Here is a 20,334-nt window from a genome sequence, read left to right on the forward strand (position 1 = left end):
TGTAGAGCAGAGTCCCGTTCTGTTTGTCTCTCGCATGCACACACTGGTGATGAGATATTCATTCATGCCAATGGATACAAACTATACTGCTGATCTGTGCCAAGAAATGCAGCATGTGCCAACAAAATCTGCAAGCTAGTGAACATGGAAATAAACAAGAAAGTATTCAAACTTCTTTTTTTTTTTAATTGGCTTTGTAAATGTTTTATGAGGAAGGTAAATGCTTTCAACACGCTTGTTAGATCTCAAAGACACACACAGTTTAAACAGAACTTTTCTTTGTTTACAAGAAAACTCCACAGGGCACCTTTAAGGCCTGATGATGAATGAAGAGACAGTGATGAAGATGGTAGACGGTTGATGTGATTGGAAGCTGCTGTTAGCTTCTTCTCCTGTTGTCTGTGGTGTTGTTTGAGAAATGGAAGAGAAATGGACTGACGGCTATCCCCAACAGTCTGTATGGAAGTTCCTTCAAGAATCAGAGCTTTAGAGTTTCACTTTTTAGCCTGTGAAAGCTCTTACGTGTAGATGTTTCTCTGTGAATATAGCATCTTTCAAATTATCCTTCATTTTTATTATTAAAGGAGTTTATCTTGTACTCAGAGTCATATGCTTAAAATATGCTTCTTATAACTTCTGTTCTTGCATCACAGTCTCCAAATTTAGACTTTTTCTTCAGTATCAAAGTAATCCAGGTGATAATTGTCTTTCTATCCATTACAGTGCAAACAGGAAGTGCTAGTAGCTAATGCAGCATGAATTTTCATGGTGCAGATTCATCAAAATGTTAACCAATTCAGGCTAAAATATAATGCTCAGATGTAGCCCACAAATAACCGACTTAGACTTCCTTAACTCTAAACTCTAAACTCTACTTTCTGCTTATATCATCCAAACTGGCGAGTGGGAAGTGTAGGGTCAAACCTCAGAACATATTCATCTACATATTAAGATTTAATGCATAACATACTCACAGGCTCTCACATACAGAATTAAGAAAAACACAGGGGTAAGCAGAACTATGAAGTAGCAGATTGATGCCAGCAGTACACTTTCTTTCATGATCTAACTTATTCAGAATATGTCGGAGATGCCAGACAGTGCATGAACATACAACAGGTCCTCTCTTTGCTCTCCTTGCAGTGGATCACTGTGACATGCTGAACAGCTGTCCCGAGGACGAACCAATGACGCCCAGTGAGGAATGTCTGGACGCCGCCACCGACGAGTCCTTGCTGGAGACCAACCCCATCCAGTCACCGCTGCAGGTCTTCGCAGGCATGGGCGGCCTGGCCCTCATCGCTGAGAGGCTGCCTATGCTCTACCCTGATGTCATTCAGCAGGTTAGACTCGCAGCCTGACACACACACACACACACACACACACACACACACACACACAGACATATGCACGGACGATCAAAGCACAAGTCTGACCACAAGCATGTGAATTTACATTGTGAAACATGTTCTAACAAGTCTGAGAAATGACATACACAACAGTTGTGAGTGTTTCAGATTAAAGTATATATATGACGTGTTTTAATTCATACATTTTGGAATCCTTTTTTTAAAATCAGATCAACCAGAAGTCAGTTGCTCAAGCTAAAATCTGTCAGTTCAAGGACAAAAAGCATTCAGTTTGACCATTATCCTTCATACACAGTAAATTCTTCAAATTCTTGAATTTGAATATAGCATTAACAGTTTCAAAGTGTAACATTTTTATATTGATAAGTCTCAGAAATGGCAGAGAAGAACACATTCTTCACAGTGCAGCTTATATGCTTCATTTTCCTATTAAAATAATGATATTAATAAAACTTTATATATTTTCATTGAAAAGATGTAATACAGTGTACTTCACAACAAAACATTAAAAAACATGTAAAAAAAGATGGATGCAAGTGATAGGAACATCAAAAACATAAAGGGTAAAGAAAGAGACACATTTTAAAACAAATAAAATCAAGGGTGAATAAAATGACAATACTGTAGATGAGATTGAAATATTGACTAAATTCAAATCAACAGTAAATTTAAAGGGATTGTTTAGTACGGTATTAACACACAAGGTCCATCTACTATCTTTTTCTGGAGATTTCAACCGCTGTCTGCTCAGTTGTCATGTTAAAAAGTGAGCTCGCTAACTGTTTGAACTTCTCAAGGTGAACATTCTCTGCTGTCTTTTGTCATCTGCGATAGTAAACTGAACATCTTCAGCATGTTCAGGAGTGTGAGTTGAATATTTCAACTGCGGCTCTGGGAAAATCTGTTATAAGCTACTGAGCTTGCATGCCAACAAGATCTCCTGAGCAACAGAAAAACAAACTCCATCTGTTCATGAAGACTGTGTGATGCAGTTGAAAGCTCTGGGAAAGCTAATAAATGGACCTTGAGTTGGGACTGATATGTCAAACGACTCATTCCAGATTGCAGATTGAACTTGCATGCTTCACTTTGATATTGTACACTAAAATGGCTTTAAAGTCTGCCAAATGGCTTTTTCCTTGATTAAATGAGGAGGAAAGGGCTGCTTTTACTTTGATCTGGAATATGTTAGTCATCCTCTGTGTTTGTTAGCCAATGAAGTGAAATAGTTTTATATTTTACATTCAAAGTATGTGAAGAAGCCAGCAGTCTTTCCTCTCCTTCAGGCTGGAATTTGCCACATCATGACACTGCAGAGTTCCTGCACCTGTCAGCATTGTCTCGTACTTCACAGCTCTCACCTTTTGCTTGAGTTACCCTCTGCTCTCCCGCACGGTCGTTCACAGGTCAGCGCCCCCGTCGTGCCCTCCGCCACACAGGAGAAGCCCAAGGACAGTGACCAGTTCGAGTGGGTGACCATCGAACAGTCAGGCGAGTTGGTGTACGAGGCGCCCGAGTCCATCGCCGCCGAGCCGCCGCCCATCAACAAGCAGCAGTCCCAGTCGTCCTCGTCGTCATCGTCCTCGGTGCAGACCATGTCACCCATCCCTGCCCACTCTCTGGCGGCTTTCGGTCTGTTCCTGCGCCTGCCAGGCTACGCAGAGGTGCTGCTGAAGGAGAGGAAGCACGCCCAATGTCTGCTGCGCCTGGTGCTCGGTGTCACAGACGATGGAGAGGGCAGTAAGTCTGAAAGCACTTCACAGCTGCCAACACTGACATTCACTGAGGTCACTGTAAAAGTGTTGAAACCTCCATTTTTTTTATAGCCACACATACACACACACACACACAGAGTTCTTCATCCTCTGTGCTTGTGTCTGACTCACATGTCTTGAATATTAATAATGTCTTTTATATTTCAGCTCTAACTACTTCTGCTCACATCATCTGAACTACTTAGTGGGATGGTTTTATATGAAACTTGTACAAACATTTCTTGCTGACACTGAGTTTGTTTTCCTGTTCCTTGAAATGAGGGGCCTTGATAGTGATTGATGTCAGAGTGTCTTTGCCAACTTGTTTAGGGATACAGGTCACACAGCACACCAGGCCGCTGCTAGAGAGGTATATATGGAATAAAGTATGTGTCATTATTCACCTAACGGGGCACTGCGAATATGGCACACTCAGTGGGTCATTATTTTTATAGCAATTCCTTAATATGATGCTATATAGAAACTAGGGCATTTCAAGTACTTTCAGTATTCGAGTACTTGCATTAAATTAGTATAGAGCACTCAAGCACTCGCAAAAAAATCAAACGTAAGAATAGAGTCCAAAATGAACACCCAAGAGAACACTGTCAGTTATGAATGAAGTGTCAAGTGATGGTTACATATAACTCTGTGGTAAGAGCTTTCCACTATAGTAATATCTACCGTGTTGGCACTTTGTAGATAAGCCCCCAATTTCACCGTGCTTACATCGCATACATCTTCTCCACTCTCGTAGTTGTTCACCGCGATGGTAGCTTGTACTCTGGCTCAACAAACGCCGTTAACTTGCGGAAGCCTTCTCCTTCCACAAAATATCTCCAGTCACTAATTTCAACGGTGCATGCTAACACTGCTAGCAAATGTGGTGAGACAAGATTGTCTGTTATCTGTCTGCTGTTTTCTCCTTGTGCTTAACACGCAAACAGTTAATCATCGAACTAGTTGATCTATGATACGCAAGTTTAACATTACGAAGCTTGCACTGCACATTGATTTAGTTTATTTTGTCGAAATACTTCCAAACATCACTTTTACGCGTGGTCGCCATTCTGCCTGTAACATTAGATCAAGTAATGTCTGAATGAAAACGTTGAACCTTCTTTTTACTTCAAAAAACATTATCTCTGGCTGTGCAGACCTATTGTTTTTGCTATATGGATCTGTGCAGATATTTATGGATAGCAGTTACATCACATCCCATCCAAAAAATATAAACTTTTAATATAGAGCAGGGTCAATTTACGTTTATATTTATTATATACATATGTCTGTGTGTGTGTGTGTGTGTGTTGTTTTTAAAGAAAATCTAATTCAAATTACATGGAGTCAATTCTTCTCACCCAGAATTTAAATTGTCACAGTGGAAAATCTTGTGATTATGCATTTCAACTGTGGTGCACTAAAACTGATACTGGCAAACCAATAAATCCCTCTTAGACCCAAACCTGAACAAAATGCTTTTAATCCCCTGATTTAATTATGTGCTTTGGAATCCTCCTAGGTCATATCCTGCAGTCTCCGTCAGCCAACGTGTTGCCCACGCTGCCGTTCCATGTCCTGCGAGCATTGTTCAGCAGCACTCCTCTAACCACTGATGATGGTGTTCTGCTTCGCCGCATGGCTCTGGAGATCGGTGCCATCCACCTCATCCTGGCCTGCCTGTCAGCTCTCAGCCACCATGCCCCCCGCAACCCCAACGCCAACACCAGTGTCTCTGAGGTATGGCCTATAATGTACTCACACAGTTACTCGATATTAATGAAGACCTTCAGTTGACCACAGTTGTTCCCTAACCCCCCCGTCATCCCTTTGAAGAAGTAAAGACTTGCCTGGCCTCAGGAATGTAAAAATGTCATTAACTCTAACTTGATTAAAAAAAAAAAAAAAAAAAAAAAAAAAGGAAATTATAAGGACAAAAGTACAGCCTTGCTCCATTGTCATTGTTACTTTTCTACATGTTTAACATCTTATTGAAGTCATATACACAGTATATCTTCATTAATATTCTTCAGGGCATTTTATCATAACAGTAGAAACTTCATTCCAATTTTAAAGTGTTCAGCTCTCTTAGGTGATGTGTGTCTGTTCAGTTTTGCCATATCTTTCATACATTTCCCTATTTAAAGCCCCCTTTTCCTATAAAAATTAATGGACAGAATGTTTGAAGTGACATGAAAGGTCTGACACTGCCAGCTGTTTTTACCACTTTCACTGATTCTCTGCACTTTCACTTGAACTGACACTTCAGCTTCATTTAGCGCTTATACTTAAACTGACACTTCAACTTCATTCAGTGCTTACACTAATACTGATACTTCAACTTCATTCAATGCTTATACTTAAACTGACACTTCAACTTCATTCAGTGCTTATACTTAAACTGACACTTCAACTTCATTCAGTGCTTATACGTAAACTGACACTTCAACTTCATTCAGTGCTTATATTTAAACTGACACTTCAACTTCATTCAGTGCTTATACTTAAACTGACACTGAAACTTCATTCGGCACTTATATTTAAACTGATACTTCAACTTCATTCAGTGCTTATATTTAAACTGACACTTCAACTTCTTTCAGGACTTCCATTTTAACTGCTATTTAAGCTTCTTTTGGTAATTCTGCTTCACTGCTACTGTCACTTCTTTCAGTGCTTCATCTTCTTCATCTTCAGTGCTTCATGCAACATCAGGTTGAATTTCATTTCCTTTAATATCTTCAACTTAAGCCATAACTGCCCCACACACACACACACACACACACTCAAACTTAAAAGCTCCACAAACTCACCATGTTAAGAGAGTAAAAAAAGTTCTGAATGTTTCAACTTTACCTTTTCAGCAGCGAGCACATGTACATTTTCTTCAGCAAATGTTTTTTTTTACAAAATGAACATACTGAACAGAAATAAGATGCAGGTGCCTTGCATCACCGCAGTCCTCCAAGGTTGTCTTTAAGTTCAATCTTGAAAGTGTAAATATTTTAAATGTTTAAATAGGGTTTTACATGACGGATGGCCACATTTTAAAAGGCTATCCCCCTCCAATCACTTTGGGAGTGATAGAAGGTTCTTGTCTTGTCTTTTGCATGACTAGTGCAGTGCCCATTCAAAACGTGCCTGTTAGGAACAGGCCGATTTCTTGGCATCCAACTGCTGCATAGAAAAATTAATACAGTTGATGTGAGGAATAAGTGAGACTATACCCCAATACATATAACATAAAAGAAACTAACATTCTATTATACACAGATGTTATAAATAATAAGTACTCTAATAGTAAATACATTTCCTTCTCTCATTTCAAGAAGCCAATAATAAGGGCTGTATTTAAAAATAAAATGTGCATCCTAAAATAAAGTTTGTCATTCATATTGAGCTCTTAGATCATCTTATTATTGGGATCTTTGATCTTAGATTAGGGTCTGGTCTCTCCCTGACATGCTGGAGTCAGTCGGTAGAACCCTGAGGCACCGCCTTGCTCCTGCACAGAGCAGAGCATCTCACTGATCGCTGGTTTATTCAAAGTTTATTAATATTAAATGTATCGTATGTCCAAATTGCACCAAATTCGACACTGAACTCTCTTGGGTCCCCAGCCATACACCCGCCAAGTGTGGAGTTGATCAGATGAACAGTTCAAGAGATACACAAAGGACATACATACAGACAAAGGTTCTTTCCTTTAGTGGAGAGGTGTGTTTTGCCTTGAACTTTTGACTCAGCCTGAGAGTTTATCTAAAAAAAGTAGACAAAGTGCTGTCTGACTCCTGCCTCTGTTTTTCTGGCTCCACACCATAGGTTACTCTGTCACTTTGCCTGAGTGATTGTTGTGTTGTGATAGAGAAACAAGAGGTAAAATCATTGCCATTATTAATTACTCTCTGCCTTGCTGGCCTTTACTCAAGGCCTCTTTTGCATATCTCCCATTGAGCGCCTGACAAATAGCTTAATTGCTCAGTCCGAGTAATAAGAAGCAAATGGATCTTTGGGGAGAAAAAGGGTAGTGTCAGAGACATGTCCTTTATATTATTGACACCCTAAGGGTGAGAAGCAAGGGAAGGGGATTATCATGAATAGAGATTGACTGTTAAACTTCCCTTGACTGTTCTGCCCATTAACCTGACTGAGAAGATGTCTATTGAGCCTATGCAGAGCCTCAACAGCACCTAGCTGACATATATGGAACTCTGAAATAAGCATACAAGTTAAACTATTGGTGGAAACAAACCAAAAATCAAGCAAAAAACATTACCTGCAATAAAGCTGATTTTAGCTTTGTTTGCGGTGAAGCTGATGACATGAAACAGTTTTGTCAGTATAAAAATGGAAATTGCATTACTAAGTTGGAAATGCATATTATCTATGTATTGCATAAATATCAGGGGCCAAATATTGATCTTTGTGGGTCACCGTTATCATTTGTGGACCATTGGCAACAACAGTTTGAAATCAATATTACAACATTAAGAAGAATGCACATCCCAGAAAACATCAACCCTTGACTTATTGATATAAATGACAAAACCATATGAACCACGAGAACCACAACATTTAGCTGAAAGTGGCCACAAAGTGCTGCAGAGTCATTTAATTCAGTGTTTAGATTTCTGCAGATTCCGGAGATTATTTTAAGTGTCATTTATTGGTGTATGTAGATAATTGATGTCTTGGATTGCCATGGTGATAGGCATGGTATCTTTTAAGGTTTTTTAGTACGTGTATACTGTTGAGTCACCTGTAATATTTGCTACTTCTTTATTGTAGTGGTTCCCTACCTGGGGGTTGGGACCCCTTCAAGGGCTTGTACAGTGTGTGGTAAATCCGAGTGGTTCTGTAATAACTCACTGGACAATTTTCATCCAACTGTGAGGTGTGTGCCTAAATACATTGAAGATGCTGGAAATTGCTAATGATAACTTGGTGTCCTTCAATGGTTTTCGCTTCATCCAACAGCACAGATCATCTGTCTTGAATAGAAATAAAGTAAAACAGCAGTAGTTTGTGTACAGTGATCTGATACTACACTAAAGTACTACAAAGTCTCTTGTTGAACTGCAAGAACAGGGTCTTTAGGTTCTGAACCAGACCTGTCTTTTTTTTTTTTTTTCGTTGTGGAGGTGACACATCCAGTCCCATCCTCTCTTTCCTCCCACTGTGTGTGGATTTATTGAGTTGTCAGAGCTGAGGACAGATCATGGGGCAGATGACTTGAATGTGAGCCAAAGACTTGTCACTGTGGCAGCAACCGTCCTTGAGCCCCACAACCCATGTGCTGTAACGGGAGTACAGACGAGAAATAAGACATAGACACCCACTATTTTAAATATGACTCAAAGGCATGCACATCCCAGAAAACATCAACCCTTGACTTAAATGATATTGCTGGTTTTCATCCACGTTTGCTCCTATAGATTACACACTACTTGCATCCACATATTTACTTCATGTGACCATCAAAACAATCTCATCAATTCATTTGCTTATTTTTCAGCATGAGCGAGGACAGAGTAGGCTTTGACCGTTATTTTGAAGGACAATATGGATATTTTTAGACTCAATCTGCTGATGACTGTCAAGAAATGAGAGCATATACCCCTCTGAACCACTCCAATAGTTGGCGGTGTGCACTACTGAATTTCACATCAGGTCAAATGCAACTTTTGCCAATTGCACAACCACCATTTTAATACACTGGCAACCACTTAGTTGAAAAACATAGAATGAAATATTTCAAAAATATCATATCAGATTAATTGGTTAGTTTGAATGGAAATATTAGTATGTGTACTTGTGTATCTGCATGTATTGGAATTATATATTAAACCCATCATTCTAACCCTGTCTAATCTGATGTCTGTATTGACAGCCACAGATATCCAGTTGTCACGGTGCGGGGACCAGTGAGGAGCAGCAGCTGTACTGGGCTAAAGGAACAGGTTTTGGTACTGGATCTACAGCCTCAGGCTGGGATGTAGAGCAGGCCCTCACCAAACAGCGGCTAGAAGAGGAACATGTCACCTGTCTACTGCAGGTAAGTCTAACAATCAATGTCACGTCATTTTGGAACTCATTCTTTAGAAAATATTTGTAGCCCTTCATCTTTATCAAAAACGGTCAACGTTAAAACCTTTAAAACACTGCTCTATTCATAAGAGTAATATTTTATTGTTTTTGCGTCTGTTGATCTTGCTTGGCAGTTGTCCTGCTTTTTGGGGCTTTGTGGCCACCATAGTACATATCTGCCAGGGTCTTTGATGCCCTGAAATAACCTTTCAGACAGAGCTTATTCTCAGGTTCAGAGCTTTTTTGAAGTGATATGCAGCTTGAAAGGAAGTGCTGCCTTATGCTGCATTTCCAAAGAGTGTGTGTCCCTACAGCATGTCTTACCATGCACAAACATGGACAGAGCCCTTGATGTGGTCACAACATGTATAGTTTTTATATACAACAGAAACCGTGATTATGTGTTGGAGGTTTCACCCAAAATATGTGCCTATTGTCTGCACATCTCTGTCTGACTATTTCAAAAGGATCAAGAGGTTCCTCTCTTGGTGTATGAAAGTTGATTCCGTGACCACCTAAAACAGTTCGTTTGTGGCCAGTTTGACCCTCCTCTTCTTCCAGAGCAAGTCACGTGAAGCTTGCGCCTGGATGTGTCATTTTAAGGGAAATGGACACATTCTAGAAGAAACTCATCTCATGTCTACATTGTTTTGTTCACCAGGTCTTGGCAAGCTACATCAACCCAGCAGGCTCCAGCAGCTGCCACAGTGCTGATGCCTCTTCAGCAGATAGCAGAGCCCACAACAGCTCGGCTCTGCCAGCAGTGCTGCAGGAGCTGCTGAGCCAGTCCTGCCTCATCCCTGCCATGTCCTCCTACCTACGCAACGACTCAGGTAAGCTCCCACTATACACATGAGTGGTATGACAAAAAAAAAGGAGGTAGCATTGTGGCATCTAGCAAGAATGAGAACACTGGCGGCCTATTCCAGTCTGCACTCAGTTTACCTTGGGTGCCACTGGTTGGCTTAAGAAAAATGCTTTAAAACTTTATGTATTTAAAGGGAAACTTCAGTATTTTTCTAATGGGGTCAACAATTTTTGAAATTGGTCTAGTATTAAGCGAGAGTGCTACAGCCAGCAGCTGTGGGCTGTAATGTGAAACACTAAAAGTGCTTTTTTTTGCCACTAACATGCTCAGATTATTATTATAAGTGTCTGACAACATTATGGAAAGGACCCTACAGAGAAATAAAACTTTTCTTTACCTTTTGCTCGATCTGGTCTGTTTGTTGTTTTGTCTAATCAAGTCTCGGTCAAGGAGAAGTATCGCTCAAGACTTAAGTTGTTGTTGAAATCAGATTAATATTCAGCCATGACTTTGCTTTCTGTACTCCAACACAACAAACTCCTCCCGGCATTCCTCTCTCCAACTCTGTCATGGCTGAATATTTAGCTAATTTTGAAAATGACTAAACTCTCGCGAGATCTCCTTGAGTGAGACTTGATTAGACACAACAACAAACAGACTGCATGAAGCGAAAAGTAAAAAAAAAAAGTTTTATTTCTCTGTACGGTTCTTTCCATAATGTTGTCAGATATTATAATACCAATCTAAACCTGTCAGTGGCAAAAAAAAGCACTCATAGTGGACGTACAGTGACGGTGCGCTATTGCCCTGTCAGATTACATTACAGCCTGTTTCAAGACTGCCAGCTGCAGCGCCCTCACTCAATACCGGACCAATTTAAAAAATTGTTGTCTCCATTAGTCATTTAGACACACAATGATGGGAAAATAGGGTCCAGAATGAAAAATACCGAAGTTTCCCTTTAAGTGAAATGGAACGGTGGCAGAGCACTGGTGGAGAAGTCGATCACCTGGCAAACTGCAATTGACAACTAATGAGAGACAAAGTGCCTGAATGGGGCTTTACTCCACATTGACAAGTTGCTTTCACGCAGTTTTTTGTGTAATTACATCAACGAAAATTATGACAAAAAATATTTGTTGACCACCTGTTTTTCATAATGAAAACTAGACTAAAACTAAAAAACAACAACTATGTTGAAATGTATTATATTTTTTTGTTACAAAATAAAAACTACAATGATGTGAATGGCAGATTAATGAGCAAATTAACCAACTCCGATTATGTAAGCCTTGTCTTATTGTCTCTGGAGAGTCTCCCCTCTCAAACAGAGCTAAAGCATTGAAATGTGCCAATGGCAAAAGGTGAAACAAGTGAAGGGTCCATGGAGGAAAAAAACTATCGAGAAAAGTCCTGAAGCAAAGATTTTCTTTGCATCATGGTGAAAAAAGTATGTAAATGTGGTTGTAAGAAAAAAAATCAAATGCCACTGATGTCAAAGAGTCCCATTCCTTACCATGGTCTCTTACTTTAGCAGAAACAATAAATTAGGGATAATATATTGGTGTCTCAGAAAAAGGTTGGCACCTCAAAGATTTCTCATTAACATCAAACGCTTTTACTTGAATAGTCTTATGACTTTTCTACCAACGTTATTGCATTGTAACAGCGTTGACTTCAAACTAAAATGTACCTGATGATGTGAATACTATCAGAGACCAGGAGGTGGAACAAAGGAGCTGTCACATATGATTGTGAAGGTTCATCATTAAGGAATGAACATGCGTATACCCATGTTTGTGCACCATTTCATGTGGTCTGTTTATTCTTTGTTCAGAAGTGCTCACTGATGGTTGTCTGCTGTTGAAATTTGTCTGAATTTTCTCATTGTCTGTGGATTTTCTGCTCATGATGTGAAGCGCTGTCAGCTGCTGGCCTTTGATGCTGAGATAGTGGTTCTGGATGACTCTGGTCTTTGATCTCAGTGATAACCGCAGGCTAGAGTTACTGTAGTGTATCTGAATTATAGGGGAAGCTGCCTGTGTGGTTTGAAGTATGTATGTGGTGGGTTTTTGCTCAGTGAAACAGCAGATGGAGCTACAGCTTCTTCCACTGAAGCTATAAACTGAGGTTGTGTATATCTTGCCATTAAATCCACTGAAGTCCCTGCAGTATTAGTTTAATGAGTCCAGGCTTGTCAAAGACACCATCCACTCATAATTTTTGTTTTCAAGAATAACAGGACTGGTCCTCGCTCTTTTATTAGTTCTTCTCATGTCTTAGTTTTGTTGTAATTAACGTTCAGTAAATTGGATCTAACTGGATTAAAACATGTTTTCAGAGGGATAGAGGAGTTTGTCCCCTTGTGGATTTGATAAGAGCTTGTCATCTTTGGTGCAATATAATATAGTTCTGTTGATACTTGTGTAGCAATGTTGGTTAAATGCTGTGTAGGTGTAATTGGTGCGGTGCAGCTGTAATCAGCTGTATTTCATACCTGCTCAGGTAATCCATTATTCCCTCAGTGTGCTTTTCAGTTAGACCTCTGGCCAAGCAGTGAGCCTCCAGCAGAGCTCTCAGTACTCAGAGGGCTTCAGCATTGTTCAGGTAAGGCCAGTCCATTGCTTATATCCTGCCTCGGTTCCTTTGGGACTTGCTAGTTATTAGTGCTGGACTGACCCTTTGTAGAGTGCAGTCACATCTCAAACTGCTCTCTCCACTCGTGCTGCTCTTGATGATGGTTTTTACAGTTAAGTCACAGAGTGAGCAAAGTAACAAACCACAAACAGTCCATTCACAGGAGGGCAGCTCAATATGGGCCAAAAATGCTTTTTTGTTTTCTTTTTTCAAACTTATAGGCAATGAACAATTTCCACTGCCAATGTCAAAATACAACATAATTACAACATTTGGCCAAAGGAAAAAAATCAATGACTAAAATGTTTATATTTCTGACAAAATAATCTAAACTCAATAATATTGAGTTGACTCAACCTTTAAATTAAAATGATTATATAAAACTATTTCCAAGGTCAAGAATGTACTTTTCACTTTTTCAGTTGATCTCTTGCGTACATGATTGCTATCACATAGTAAACAACCATCTTGATTTACAGCAGTCATATAAACAGCACTATATACCATCACTGCTTTCAATGTTGGTTTGTTAAATGAATCAAATGAATTAGCTTTATTGCTCAGCACTAGTTCATAGAATATTACAAAAAAGTTATGGTCCTGTGAAGTTCAGATTGCCTCGGTTGTTTTTATCAGTGTTCAAGCAATTATTGGAATATTTCATGCTCCTTTAGCAAGGAGGTTCCCTATGCTTTTACTGTAAAGCAGCTACAGCTGTAGTGATCCAGTGGTGAAACCCTAATGCAGCCGCTACCCAGAGAACAGTTTGAATTTTGTTTAATCAGGCCTCTTTTTGTGTTGAGTTTGGACAGAACAAATTTCATGCAGTAAGAGACATGAGGATTTTACCATCAGAGTTTCTGCCCCCCCTTCCCATTATGTGTGTGGCTTATCAGCCCAGAGTCAGGTACAGCTGAGTGTGTGCCACCTCTTTGTGCCTGATGCTGCTGGGGTGTTTCAGTTTGCAGGAGTATCTCTATGTGTGCATGCTGGTGTGTGCTAATGCGCCCCTGCTCTCATAATTAAATAACAGCTGATAAAAAGCATTGTGAGTGTTGTAATTGCTCCTCATTATCTGGTAAATGCCTCTGACACACACTTACATGCGTGTGTGTATGTGTGTCTGAAATGTGGAGTTTATAGTCCCTTGTTTGATTACGTATCACCACGCGCTCTGTTGAAGCATAGCTGTAATGATGACACAGTTGCCTTTAAAATGGGAAATGTGCATCTATGCATTTACCACTCAATTTAATAACAAATGGCTCTTATACTGTGCTAACTAGCCATTGCACATAATAGAAGCCACGGTGCATCCAGTTAAATAAAAGCTGGGGGATCTTGGGCCATTGTCTGTAGGAGAGCCAATTGCCCTGGAACTCTGAGCTGTCAATAAATGTCAAGAAGAGCTGCCTGTAATGAAAAACTGTTAGACCTAAGAGCCCTCCTGCTTCTTAAGTCAGAAGAGCTTTTAGCAGGAAATATCCATTGTCTAGTTATTACATATTAGTTAGTCTAGTTATTATCATTCTAGTTAAAATTTTAGTTAATATTTCCAGTAGAGCCTGACTAATTATTCAGCAGCTGATATTATGTGCAAACGTTTTAGTTTATTTTACACTGTAGAATGTTCCACTGTTTACATATCTTGGTCACAATTATTAAATAATCACAATTGTGGGATCCCTACCAAAGGTTTTTGTTCATGTAGAATAGGTTGGTAAATACTTATCTTCAGCACCAGGCAATAGTATAGAACAGTTTTATGTCATCCAGAAAGGGCTTCCTTATGGAGAATATAAGTTCATTCATGACCTTGGAAATGGTAGAGTGGCAAAATAATCTTGACTCAAGGTCTACTTACTAGTTTTTCTGGAGCTTTCAACTGCATCTCTAAAGTTTTAGAGAGCTCTTAGTAGATTATCTTATTTTCATCAAGACTGTGTAAAGCAATAATAATAATAATGGTATGAGTTTGTCATACCACAGAAAATTCATTGGTAATTAATCACCCAGCCAAATTTGAATGAAAAATTGCCAAGTATATAAAATTAAGTTACAAAATCGTGGAAAAATAAGCTGTATTCTCTGCTCTGAAATGCTGGGGGGGTGTCCATTGAAGGTGCTGAAAGCACGGCCCAACTGAACAGTCTCTGAGTTAACGGTCATACCAAACCCCAGTATAAAAATACACAACTTAAAATAGGCCTTGTTTGTAGGTGTAAGGCAAGGATGATATTTTAAAAATCAAGTAACGTTAAGAGCCAATGTTTAATTCGGCACATATTTTGCAGGTAAATGTGGACTTATTCCAGTAAAAATGTAACTTAAATGACTAGTTAACAAGCGCTCCATCACCAATCATCGTTATGTTGAATTGTTTTTTTTAGTGGAGTTCAGTGCACTTAATGTTACTTCTCTTCTGAAATTCAGTTCAGTTTAATCCAGTTTCACAAACATAAAAGAAACACAACTCACTGATCCCCACAAAACAAACCAAAGACACTAGCAAAGCAACACAGTACATAAAATTAGCACAGCAGAAACATCAGATAGATTGGACCATCATGTTTAACAGTGTATCTTTAAACATTGCAGTTATGGCTGAAAATAGACAATAGAAATAATTTGTTGTTTGCCGATTTCACATATCTCTGCAACTCAAATCAACTGCCAGTTGTCTACCCAGAAGTGACTGTTGTTCTATCGTTTGAATTTGGGAGGTGAAGCATGTTTCCATTTCAAAATAAGACTAAATACTAAATAAAGCCTTCAGTTATTGAAGGATTTATCCAAGCCTGTGGAGACGATACTGTAGAAGAAATATAACAACATATAATCTCTTAAAACGGTAATACAGTATAAGGCCTGTAATCCATAGCCAGTGGTTGCAGTATAATATATGTGCTGTGAAATACTTTGAAATCAACATGTGGGCAGTGTTGATAGGTTCATTCTGAGCTAATCCTCTCTCAGAATTGGGCTGCATGACTAAGATGTCCTGCCCACTATTCCACAAGAGTGAGCATCTTTTCATTCTCTCGTAATTTTCTCTCTACCAGTGGGTACTTACTCTATGTGAGCTTAATGTGGGAAATAACTCTATACCCAGTCTACTTAAAGCTCCACTAATCAATATTTTTATATTAACAGTTAATCTGAATAACCCACATAAAATTTGTACCAGCTCTGCAGTTCTAAGGAGCTTTTTAGCCTCTTTTAGCTCATAGTTTTCATTTTAAAGCACATTTACTATTTGGTTCTGTCTCACCACTCATTTCCAGCAGTAGCAGGCATCCATTTTCTGTACAATGTACTCGCTGCCCAACACCAAGCAGCAGACTAACAAAGTTAAAGACTAGCTGCTAAATAATCCACTATGTTCGCAAGCTAAAGGGCCAGATTTTTTTCTCAGGGGTTGGTGAAGACCAAAGCAGACTTATGCTTTATGCCAAGGACTGTCCAAAACACAAAGTACATATTTTGGTTTATTGATTAAGGTGTGTTCAGATGTGTCCAGTGTGACCATGGTGAGTTTCTCTTACCAACCCAACTCTTTATTCCAGCTATAAAATATTATTTGGGATTTAATGTTTTTGTACTTAACCAGTTTTCACCAGAATATTCTTGGTTTAAACTGGTTTTCATCTTGGGTTTATGATCCCCCATCAAAACTTTTTGATGCTTTTGTTTTCTGCTGTCAGCAGACACTGCCCAGCATAATTTACTGTAAAGCTTTCAAGAAAGACTTTCAGTATGGGGTGCTGATTATGCTACAGATCAATCAAAGTCTAAAAAAAGTTAAAGAGTAAGCAAAAGAAAACAATAAAAAAGACAGCTAGTTTTCAGAAATGTATTGTCTGTTGCTACCAAAAAAAATGAACCCTAAACATTAACCATGCTTCTTGGTAAATACTCATTGCTCCAGATTGTGTTTTAGCCAGTGTAAATTTACAGGATGTCGTTCTAAATAACATATTTCCAGCATATTTTGTATAAATTAAGTAACAGTAAGGAAGCCTACAGTCTAGATAGAAAGCTTACCTGTAGCTGATGTTACGACAGCCCATTTGATGACATTTCTCAAGCCCAGCTCATCTAATGTTTTTGGTAAGGGCTTTCTAAGTAGAAGCATACGTTGGTGTAAATGGGTTCATATCGATCAAGTGAGCAAAAACCTTTTGAAATTCTTCCATTACCCTCAATACCGCAGAGAATCCAAGTAGCTTGATAATTAACAATACTTGGGGCTGTAATTAACACTGGCATAGGTGCGGGGGGATCGAACATTTGCACTCTCTAGATTGGATTAAATTCACTGCAATATTAAAACCACCCTACCTCCCCTGGAGAAACAATTCGCCTCCAAATGGAGCCTCATTTCTCCTAACTCCCCCGAAAACCTTTTATATGCCCCTTAGTCTTACCTTGACTACCAGCACGCAGGCCTTTTTTTTCCCTCCCCGCTATCCCCCCTACTGCCCCAGAGCTCCTCAGCCCCGTCAGCCTAGCGCATTTCTCCACATTAATCATCAATGTCTTGGCAAAGCCTTTTGGGATACATTACAGTTTCCCGCCGTCTCCTGGCACTCCATCACAGGAAGCTAAGCCATTAGTGAGAGGTAATACCTTTGAATGTCACCACAATACTAATTAATCTTAATTGAAGAATGAATTTCTTGCACATTTTGTTTGACATTAAATGGTTTCCAGATCTGATTGTTTTTTCTGTGTTTGTGTAACATTGTAAAATTGTGTAGTATAACATCCCCTCCATTCTACACTTCTGTTCCACTCTTCACTTGTCCAAGACAGATAAGATTTTAAGTGAATCTAGGCTGCAGCAGCTGGCGTCACTCAGGTGATGGCTATTTTTGTCCATCATTCATGTTGAGTGGGTGTGCGAAGGATGTTGGAGGGTAACCTCAACATGACTGGCCTGTTGGAAGGTGGTTGGTAATGATTCATCACTCCAGATATGATGGAGACCATTTGGAATAGAAGGCACTCCCTGCATTACTGGGCTGCCATTTATATGATTATGGAGCTTCACTACCATTGAATAAGGTGTGTCAGTGTGTGAACGGTGGGGGATTCATTAGTTAGCATAGTGCATGGCCAATATTTCATTTGCTATTTCAGAGGTTTTCCCTAGAAAGTAATTATTTTGACAGAAGCCCTCAACCTCATTCACTGGAGTTTTCTATAAAAACTCATACACTCTTACCTCAAAGATTTCCGCAATCACAAGACATATTATTGGAGTGAGTACAAGGTGAAAGCTAAACAAGCCACAGCACCACCTTCATTCATTACCACTCCTTCCCCTTGGATTTGTGGATTTGCAATTTATCGCCGCTCACCCATGGAAATGTTGACTCTATTACCACAGGCTTTTCCACTTGCAGTTGAAATGGATAGATAGGCACTTTGAAGTGGATATGGGCAGGGGTTGGTGGTGGGTTGCCGCCACCACCAGTGATCATGACTGTAATTACAGAAGCCATGGTGCACTTCTTCTCCTTGATTTATGCTCTAAAACATGCAGGTGGATTGGGCTGAAGACTTTTGTACCCCTCGCTTCCTTTTCCTCTCATGTTTTCAGACAACAAAAGCAGTCAACAGCCTGTAAAGCTTGAACTGGCAAAAAGTGATCTTCCTACACACAACTCTCTGTGGCTTTCATTTGGAATGTAGCATACACCAGCCAGTGGAGGGGAACTGTTTTCTTGTTATTAAATACATGCAAATGTAAAGATGCCTGGTGAATCCTAATCCGGTTCCGAGAAGACTAACACATTCCATCTACGTCACATAGAAGCATACATCTTACACCTGTGATGGTGATGTCCTCACACTTTCTCTCACCGTTATCCTTTCACATACACTCCTTGGGGTTTCTCACAGATGAGGCTCGAGGCTATCCTTATTGATATGCTCTGATGTTTATTGTTCAAATGTCCCCTATTGCACAATACATCTAGACTTTATTCAAATATTTATAAAAAGCCTTTTTTAATACAGGAAAAGGATTGGTGACACCACCCTGAAATCAACATGAACAAATATATTAAGAGAATCTTTCATCATCCCTCACCCCCCTCCCACTCACCAACTTCAAAAGGTGGACAGAGATGCAGAAAAAGAAAGTAGGAGATGGGCCCATATTCATATCACATGGAAACGGCTACATTGTTTAATTACAAGTTGTTACCTTTCTTTAAATTCTGCAGCTGTAACACACCCGTTTTCAATAAAAATATCTCCCTTTTTTGATATTCACATTTTGCAGTAGCATTTCTAGAAATACGTCCTCAAGTTGTAGCAGGTATTTTCTTAAAAAAGAATTTTATTAATTGTTGATGGTTATTTTTGTGTATTGAGGGCGTTTTTGAGACAGCAGGTATGTAATGAGATGACCATACAGCAGAGATCATCCAGAGCCATGATGCTGAGGAGAGGTACTCTTTGACAGGGGCCCTGAAGCTATAAAATTGTTGGCCCTGAAGACTGATTGAATTTGGTGGCCAGCAAAGTCTCTTAAGTGGCTTCCCAGCATAGTTCTTACAGGCTCTGCTTTCAATCATGTTGTTTAAAAGCCTATTCAGGCAAGTAGCAATTAAAGTACCACCAACTTGAAAATTAAGTAAAAATAAATGAAAAAAGCATCAGACCGTCTTGTTTGGCTCATGTCTACAATGAGTCCAGCAGTCCAAGAGAAAGTGTGTATTTCCTATCAGACCACAGGGGGGTCAGTCCTGGCTGGGGTCTTGCAAGTGTCCATCTGGCTCTGCTCACCCTGGTTCCAGTATAGCCCTGTTCCTGCCATGTCTTCCAGCCCTTTGTTATCTGCCTGGCTCATGGCTGTGACTTGGCAATATGGCTTCTTTGTTGTTATCCTCAACCAGTCTGTCCAGTTTCCTCCTCCTCCCTCTGGGGAAGGTGTTCATGTCAAACGTCTTTCTCCAGCACGTGTCGATTTCTGAGTAACCTTCCCTATTGCTCACTTCAGCATTTCTTGTAGAAGTCTTATCTGATGGTGGGTTTTTAGAAATCCAGTTTTGCTTTGGCACTTCACAGTGTAGTGTAGATGTAAACAAAAACGATAACAAACAGGTTAAGGAACGTGCCAATGATGCCTAACATGGCCAAGATGGACTCCTCCTGCTCCTCCTTGACCTCCAGTGCCCGCACGTCCTCAATGGTGATGACTGTGGTGCCCATGATCCTGATATTCACCTAACCTGGCAAGGGGACACTTATCTGGAATAAAAGGAAATTATGGAGACCATGTCAGAAGTTGTCACACATGCATAGAAATCAACAACGGAACATGGTTTGAATTTACGTACTGTTTCCAGGCATTTTTTTGTTGTCCTCCAGCTAATTTACCAGTTTTTGCACAAAAAAGCTGTCCCAAACAACTCTGGGTTTGAACAAAACAATGGCCACGTAGAGCAGAGTAGAGATTAGTCTGAGAACACTGGTGTTTATGACCTGCCACAGCTTGAAGCCGAGCTCCCTGACAACAGCGAGCTTGATGCCAGCACTTGCTCAGCTGGCAGGATTATTATCAGGATTATCTGCAATGAAACTCTTAAATTGCCAACAGTAACGCTCAATGGCGTTCCCCCATGTCAAAATAAGCATGATTTAATGCTGCCATTTAGAGCCCTTC

The 20,334-nt window shown here is 39.8% G+C and overlaps 1 protein-coding gene across 7 annotated transcripts in view; it reads left to right on the forward strand.

Moving 5' to 3' along the window:
- The window catches only part of birc6 (baculoviral IAP repeat containing 6), a 126,124-nt gene that overhangs the window by 57,696 nt on the left and 48,094 nt on the right, over positions 1 to 20,334 (forward strand). For 5 of the 7 annotated variants that reach the window (XM_067609317.1, XM_067609322.1, XM_067609320.1 and 2 more), the window contains exons 60-64: positions 1,120 to 1,343; positions 2,777 to 3,110; positions 4,647 to 4,864; positions 9,015 to 9,179; positions 9,873 to 10,044. In XM_067609317.1, coding sequence (XP_067465418.1) covers positions 1,120 to 1,343; positions 2,777 to 3,110; positions 4,647 to 4,864; positions 9,015 to 9,179; positions 9,873 to 10,044 — 1,113 coding nt within the window. The remainder of the gene's footprint in view (positions 1 to 1,119; positions 1,344 to 2,776; positions 3,111 to 4,646; positions 4,865 to 9,014; positions 9,180 to 9,872; positions 10,045 to 20,334) is intronic. The other 2 variants (XM_067609319.1, XM_067609324.1) reach the window with 1 other exon arrangement.

Source organism: Thunnus thynnus, chromosome 14 (assembly GCF_963924715.1).
Source record: "Thunnus thynnus chromosome 14, fThuThy2.1, whole genome shotgun sequence".
NCBI lineage: Eukaryota > Metazoa > Chordata > Actinopteri > Scombriformes > Scombridae > Thunnus > Thunnus thynnus.